Source organism: Corvus hawaiiensis, chromosome 5 (assembly GCF_020740725.1).
Source record: "Corvus hawaiiensis isolate bCorHaw1 chromosome 5, bCorHaw1.pri.cur, whole genome shotgun sequence".
Lineage (NCBI taxonomy): Eukaryota > Metazoa > Chordata > Aves > Passeriformes > Corvidae > Corvus > Corvus hawaiiensis.
Window position 1 is genome coordinate 24407172 of NC_063217.1, and position 7935 is coordinate 24415106.

The 7935-nt window shown below is 43.7% G+C and overlaps 1 protein-coding gene across 5 annotated transcripts in view; it reads right to left on the reverse strand.

The window, feature by feature from the left end:
* RBM47 (RNA binding motif protein 47) overlaps positions 1 to 7233 on the reverse strand; it is a 76597-nt gene extending 69364 nt beyond the window's left edge. For 3 of the 5 annotated variants that reach the window (XM_048304667.1, XM_048304666.1, XM_048304670.1), the window contains exon 1: positions 5803 to 6313. In XM_048304667.1, the coding sequence (XP_048160624.1) occupies positions 5803 to 5831 (29 nt within the window). In that variant the 5' untranslated portion in view covers positions 5832 to 6313. Of the gene's footprint in view, positions 1 to 5802; positions 6314 to 6832; positions 6974 to 7126 lie in introns of those variants that run through there. The other 2 variants (XM_048304672.1, XM_048304669.1) reach the window with 1 other exon arrangement.
* Between the last annotated feature and the right edge of the window lie 702 nt (positions 7234 to 7935).

Below are 7935 nucleotides of genomic sequence, written 5' to 3' on the forward strand. Positions count from 1 at the left end.
CAGGACAACTGTGGCCTGTTTGGGCCATGCCCAGGTTGAAGCTTGCTCCTGGGCCCTGGGGTTGTGCAATGCTGCTGGGTACATCTGCAGCCACCCTTAGCCTGGGTGCTCAGGGTGAGCAGGCAACTTTGTCAGTAGCATCTACTCATTCCATTTGCTTTGTAAACATTGGCTAAGACACCACATACGGCAGCAACACCAAGCACATTCAGATCCCCTTGCCACAGCCAGAGGAACCTCCACATTCATCGAATGGGTGCACTCAGTAAGTCAAGTAAGTTGTGACTTTTCTTGCCTGCTTCATCAGGCCAAGAAGCCAAAGGCAGAATCCATCTTCAAGAGCCACAGACTGTCCTGCAGTCCCAAAAGTTTGAATATCCTCACCCGTTAAGTCTAGGTCTACTTGCAGCTTTACCAGTGACTATGCTCCTGTGAGCTTCAGGTACCGTATTTGTGCTACCTTTAATGAAAATGCTAATGACAAAGAAATGCGGACTAGCACTCACATTAGGATGTGGATTGTAGTGTATGAACTCTGGTGAAATTCCAGCATACACAGTCAACAGAAATTTTACTGCCAGAAACATGGCCTTAAGTCATGGTAATAAAGTTAATATTTAATTGAGGTGAGTTGAACATGCTCTTTTGTTGCAAAAACATCTAGAAGACATGTCCCTGCGTGCATAATCGTGTTTGACTCTATCTTCCCTCCTTGACTTTCATGCTTTTTTTCCCCAGCTCTGGCTCTTCGTCCCTCCCCAACCATAAGAGCTCCCGCAGTTGTACCCTGCATACTGCTCAGACCTCCTGCCCTCTGTCACCCCAGCACACACTCCAGCTTTAAAAACCTGTTAGCTACAGTCAATTCATACTTCCATTCTTACAGGTCCTGAAATCTTGAGCACAGCTTTCAAACCCTAATGAAGCACCTCTGTCTCAGCTTTTCCCTGATTGGGATCAGACTCAGTGAGTTGACCTTTTCCTCCCCTTTCTCCTTCCTCCTGCTCTTCTTCCTCCTTCTCCTCTTTTCAAGGATTGCTCATTTCTCATTTTGTCCCTTCCCTTCTTTTCCCAGCCCTGCAAATGCCTCCCCTTCACTCAAGTCCATCACCTTCCTCCTTGGGTTTTGATTCCCCACTTTTCTCTTCTTACTGTTGCTGATTAATGCTGATGACCCATATCACCCTCTTAGTCATTCTGCATCCATTTTACCAATTCTGTTCCTCTGCTGCCCCGATCTTTTTCTTTTCCTCATTAACAAAGACTGTTTATTTGGCATGCACTGTCTAGAGGCTCTCTACTGCTGACTTTTTCCAGCACTAACCTTCAAGTGGTCCCATTCAGCACCATCCATTAGACTCCCCCGTTCTCCACCATTCAGCCTTTTTGCAATTTCCATTCCATCAACCCTCATGACTTCTCTTTTGCTTTTAACCCTTATCTCTCTACCAAGTTAAATTGCAAAATTTTCCCAACATTTCAATTTCCTTCGATTTTCTTCCCCATAATATCCAGCCCAACCAATGCCCCTCAGTCATTTCTTCTGCTAGAAAGGTTGAAAGACTGTCTCCTGAAAGCCCAGCCATCACTATCCACTTATATGTGGATAAAGCAGAGTCTCTAATACCTGCTCACCCCTCCCCCAAGGAATACCCGAAGTCTCTTTTCTCTCCTTTCCACAGTGACAATTACTGCTCTGTTTGCAGGCAGGGCACAGGTTTTTTTGGGGAGCCTTTCTTTCAAGGTACAGCTAAGACCTGTTGATGCCTTCTGCATGCATGCCAAAGACATTGGCTATTCTATCTGCCCTCATAGATGAAACACTTCTCTGGAGTCTCACCCTCACATTAGCTCATTAATGGTGACATTCCTTTTTGTTCTTTCATGATTTGATCCACGGTTGATCTACAATCTTCATCCACTATTTCATCTTCCAAATATTACTTCAAGAGTCATTTTCATACCTTTGAATGTACCACTCATTTTTTGTGTTCCTGTTGATCCTCTCTCCATCTTCTAACAAATAAAATAAAAGGTGCCCTTACACATGGTACTTGCTCAGGCAGGCAGAGCTGAATAGCACAAACAGGTGTCCTTTGCAGATTATGAACACCCACTTTATGCTTTCCATCATATGCCCTTCTGTTTCCCTTCATAATTCCTCACTGGGACTACCTCCCTGGTCACAACTGCAGAGGAACTTTGCTCACCTCTCTTAAATTCCTTCTAAAAATCTCTCCCTTGCTGTTGAGATAGTACAACAGCAGCCAGTCTGCTGGCATGCTGTTCTTGCTACGTACCTAGCTGACCCCTCACCACTTCCTTGCGCTCCATGTGCACCTATCCCATCTCTTGCCTCTCACCAGCTATTTCATGCATAAACCCCACATGGCAGTGACAGTCCTTCCGCTCCGCCTGTACGAGCAGGTCCACACAGCAGAAACACCCAGGTCAGGAATCACAGGTCTGTGACACAGCAATCATAAATGACATCGTGAAAGTTGCTGGGAACCCAGCTTGCTGAAATTCAGCCTACACCCTGACTTGTGGTGGAGCTTGCTAAGTTTCTCTGATAAAAGACAAAAAGGCAGAGGCAGTATCTCAGTTTATTTCTAAGGCACAACTCCAGCCCATTCATTGAGTACTCAAACATGCATGCAGACTCTGAGCTACATCACTTGGGGTGTTGCTTCTCCAGAGTAAACCTCCCAATGGCCCTCACATTGGCAAATAGGATAGAAAGCCTCTCAGCTGTTAGTGGCTGCTTAAGCTGCTCCCCCTTTGGAAATACCTGAAAGTTACTGTTGTCACATTATTATTGGTTGAGGATTCTCATGCCTTTGTAGTTTCTCTCTATCTCAAGGGGCAAATAAGCCCATCTGTGCTGATTCAGTCTCAGCTTTATGACCTACCTAAGCAAAAGATAACATCCAGACACTAAACATATTTAGTAAAACACACTTTAAAAATATCAGAAACCTCTTTCTTCTTTTCAAATAAAATCTTACTTGGGATCAGGACAAATGAAAGCCTGGAAAGGACAAAAATGTCCTCAAATATCAGGTAGTCAGCTTTGCAGTTACTAAAAAGTTGCTTTCCTCTGTTGACTGTATCACCAAAGCCGTACCAGCCATAGCTATACAAAGCCTGCATTGTCTCAGCAAGGCTACTGAGATGTTCCTGATCTTGGCAAGAGCTAGGTGTACCCAGAAGCATTTTATTGAAAAAAAATTACTACAGCAGAAAGAAATATTATTTTAGGCCTCATACTGGAAAGATAAGAGTCAGAGTCCTTCCGTCTGCTAAGGGAGCAGAAAAAAAAAATCCTGTTCCCGGGATCCATTTTACAAACTTGAAGGTTGCACCTAAGAATCCCCTTATGAAACAAATTTCAAAGTAACTACAATATAGGGAAGGATTTGTTGGTTTAAGACATCAGTAATTTGGAGATTTCAACTTCATGACAAAAGAGGCAACTACATACAGCCACATACAAGCATGGAAATAGTCTCTTTATAGCTAAATTGTTAGATCTGCTTCCTTGCTACAAAGAAAAGCTGATCTTTATGTTCATCTTTATGTTCATCATTGATTTTTCTTATTTAACAGGAACAGGATCTGTCAATGCTTCTTCACAAAGAGCACATACTTGCCCCTACTAAATTTCTGAGTAAACCAGAGCAATATTGGTTCAGGAAACTGCACACAAGTGATCAGGACCATTTGAACGAAAAAGCCAAGATTATATTTTTGTTTCACCCATAAATGCAGTGTAACATCTGCTGGAGTTCATCACCCTAGCAGTGCTGTGGGCTCCTATGGTAAACCAACAAGCCCTCTCACACCACTCCTGAGTAACCCTGATCTTCTCTAGCTATCAGGTGCTCTCACAGCTTTCACAGAAGAGGGTGTAGCATCTCACAGAGGGGTAGCAAAGTGAGGGCGCTCTGCCATGTGCAGGAAGCCAAGAGTCCAAAATGTGGGAAGCTGCAAAAGCAGACCCCAGTTCCAGGGATAGCCCTGCTGAAGCCAGGCAGGCAAGGGCCATGCAAGATCAAGGATTCAGACCAAGCTACCATAAAAACAGCATTCTCTGAAGGCTCTACCATCTCCACTGCTTATATTAAATATTTTTATTACAATATTTTCAACTTAAAAAAAATCTGTTGTATTGAAGGAAGTACATTCTTTTATTTTCTAAAACTTCAAACAAAGATTTTCCATCCTCAGTTGCAGCAGGGACACTTCAGGAATTATTAACAACTATTTACATGCCAGTCAACTCCAAGTATTTCCCTAACAACACTTAGGGCCCAGAGGCTCCGAAGAGGTCAGACCCCAAAAGCAGCAGAGGGAGGCTGGGCTCTCCCCGAACTGGGAGGCGAGGTGGGAACAGCTGCCCTCAGCTCTCGGCAGGATGCACAGCTTTGAAACAAGCCAGAGAACAACCTCTCCCAGGACGGGAATATGCAGGGGAGTGGCGGGAGAGAGAACGAATGTGCAAAAGGAGTGTTTGTCTCTCCGTTTATCTAGCAGACAGCAGTCTGTTGGCTTTAGCTTCGAGTCTGCCGGACACCAAGCAGCGGCCCTTATCTCCACCTCCTCTCTGAGAGTGCACGCTGCCTTCCAGTTTTCCAGCTGTATACCAGGCTCCGCTTAACACCACGGGCGACCTCTGGCCCCAGGGGCGGGCACCTGCGCGGGCGCGCAGCCCACCCCGCGCCGTGCGCCCCAGCCCGCCTGTGCCGGCCGCGCCGCCGCCTTGCGAAACGCGCACGGCTCCCCTCTCGCACCATGTGAGCTCGGCCAGACTGGCAGAGAATAATTGCAGGCTTGTCCAATTTCTCATTTGCAAAGTCTAGGAGGCTCATCAGGGCACCGATACTCAGCTTGCGTTTGCCTCAGGCGGCTCATTTCAGCCACGTCTAACGCTCCTGCCTTCTGCCAGGTCAGTCCAGTTGAGCCGAAAAAATTTAGTAAGGATTTTGTGACCTGTAAGATCCCACCTTTAACCATTATAATAGGTTGGCTTTAGCGCAAAGTTTTATTTTAAATTTCTAAGAAGAAATGAGCTGTGTAGCCTTACCTCTAAAAAAACTTTAAACTCTGCTATTTCTTTTAACATGAATAAGGAGATCCCAGCATTTTTCATCTAATCACGCATATCTCAGCATGAAGAAGATGCTTGACCTCCTGATGGATACATGTATTTTAAATGGTCTTCAGAAACTTTTCACAGATAAGATCCCATTCTTATGCTAATGTCTATAACAGATTGGCAGACAGCAGAGTCAGAGCCTTCTTGTCACCTCCCTGTCACTTGTGCCAAGGCTCTGTGGTCTGTACGAACTATAGAATTTTAAGTGTTCAAAAAGAAGAAACAGCCATACGAAAAAACCACACCTTCCGAAACTGACTCCAAAGACAGTTTACCACAGCAAGTCACGCTGTGGTTTTTCTTTGACATGGAGAAACACGTATTTTAAATTAAAACTCTCCGATCTGCAAATCACTTCTCACTCTGTCCTTGTTTAATACCTGCCTCTGCCTCTAATCTCTCATCTTTCTTCAGAATCACCAGAAATCCGTCAGTTGGAAAGAGTCACTAAAACTCTACCAAAACCCTCTGCAGTCCTCTCCATTTGCTTTCCCCCCCAAAGATATTTTAAAATGTATTTTCTGAGTCTGAGTGAACTTCTGGTCGCTTACATTGTCAACCCAATCACCGAAGAGTAAGTAGAATCCAATCCTCAGCTAAGGAGGGAGGAAGTGCAGAGCAAACCGAAAAGCGACGGTACTTACCTGGAGCCCACCTCAGCGCCCAGCACCATTCGCAGCAACGGCAACGTTTTGGGGTAGCGACCTAATGCATTGTCCTTCCTACCGCGCTGCTAAATGAGAGTTGAGCAACTCCTTGCACCGCTGCTTGGAGCAACAGCTCTCCCAATCTTAACCCCCTCTCTTGGCTCTTCGCTTCTTTGCTTTCTTTTTTTTTTTTTTCTCTTTTAAACAGAGTTTTTGAGCGCTAAAACTTGCAATTAGTACCAGCTAAGCCAAAGCCCCTGCTCGCCCCTGCCATAAGCCGCACATTCCAGGGCGCTGAGCGGGGCGCTTGAGCTCTTTGCCGGCACCGCGGAGCTCTTCCACCCCCAGACCCGGCTTTCTGCCTACAAACTCGATAAGGCTGCAAGAGCTCAGGAACACGCACTGAAACTCGGACAGGGGAAAAATTGGTCTCTAATCTCCAGCCTGGGTGGTTTTTATTATCCTCCTCCCCCCCCTCCTCCTCTCTTTCTCTCCACACTCACAGTAGCAAGGTTGTCTCTGGACTACTCCCTGCCTTAAACTCACCAAACCAGATTTTTACTCCCAACACCTTCCCGTAAATCTGAACTGAAATTTTACCCTGCTTGCTGAGTTCTGGCTGGCTGAGGGCCAGCCAGCATTCCTGTTGTTTTAAGAGGGCAGATAAAAAAACCCCGAAAACAAACAAACGCCCCCCCCCTCCAAAAAACCACTAACAAAAAATCCCCCAAACAAACAAAACCGAACTCAAAAAAAAAAAAAAAAAAAAAAAAAAAAAAAAAAAAAAAAGAAGGAAAAAATCCAGAGAGGAAAACCTGGAGAGAGATGCAAGGGCTGGAAGGAAGCAAACTTTTAGAGCAGCTTTACTAAAAATACAGTGGGAGGGAGTGATTCACATTTATCTTTAAGGGGCTAAAAGAGTGATATTTTTTTTGGCAATGTCAGTCATGAGAAAATACCCTTCTCAGCCATCTGCCTCCTTCAGGTGGATGGATATTTGAAAAGAAAATAAACCTCTGGTACTCACCTGAAGGACAGCAGCAGGCATAAGCATAGGAGGGAGAGGAGCCTGCCCCTTTGCCTGATCCAGTTACCCCAAGGCAGCGGTAACGCTGGTTTAAGAAGTGCCACATTTTACACTTTTCTGACCTAAAGTTACATGTGGTTTCTAGAAAAGGAACAAAAGAGAAACCAGTTTTTATATAGAAAAAACCAACTAAGCCTTCTTTTAAACTCCGTGTGATCCCTCTGACCGTTGTCTGGAAGGCTTAAAGAAACAATGAAGCAAGACTGTAAACTTTCTTACCCCCTTTTACATTACCTGTCTGTGCCTGGCTATGGGCTTTGATGTATTGAAACAAAGCACAAGACCTGTTTATAGTAAATGAAACCAACCAACAGAGAGATCTAATTCAGACTTGTGACTAAACAAACTGGAACAGGAAACACACACCAACAGATTTTTTTTTAAGTACTAATTCCTGCTAGCATTATCGTGCAACAGCAAAAAAAAAAAAAAAAAAAAAAAAAAAGGTTTTGCTTCTCCCTTCAGTCACTTTTGTTCAAATGCAGAGGTTTTAATTTTTTTTTTTTTCTGGAAAGCAAAAACCCACCCAACCAACCAAAATCCCAAAACAAACAAGCAATGTTCCATCATGTATATGCAAATATTTAACAGAGCAATATTTACCACTAGTGGTGATCTGAAGATATTATTCATCTATTTGTTTCCCCATGTAGGTCATTTGTGCAACTGATTAGTATCATGACCCTCACTCCAATTAACATCTGTAATTGATGAGTAGACAGAGGATCTTCATCTAGGATAACTGGACAGTTCAAGCCCCCAGCAGTAGATTAGAAGTCTTGCAAGTTAAATCTTCAAAGAATAAATAATATTGGAGATTAAAAATAGTGAAAGAAAATGATTTTCATAACTCTTCCTAATTTTAAAAAGAATTCTTTTTATTCTTAATTAATTCTTAGCAATTCTTAGTTAAGAATTCTTCTTAATTCTTCTTAATTTTTAGAAGATTTATTCAGCGCTGAGTACCCACTTTTCCCTGTGATATTACCTATGTTTTTGAAAGCAGTTTGTCCTTCTAAACAATAATCTCTCTAATTGTATTC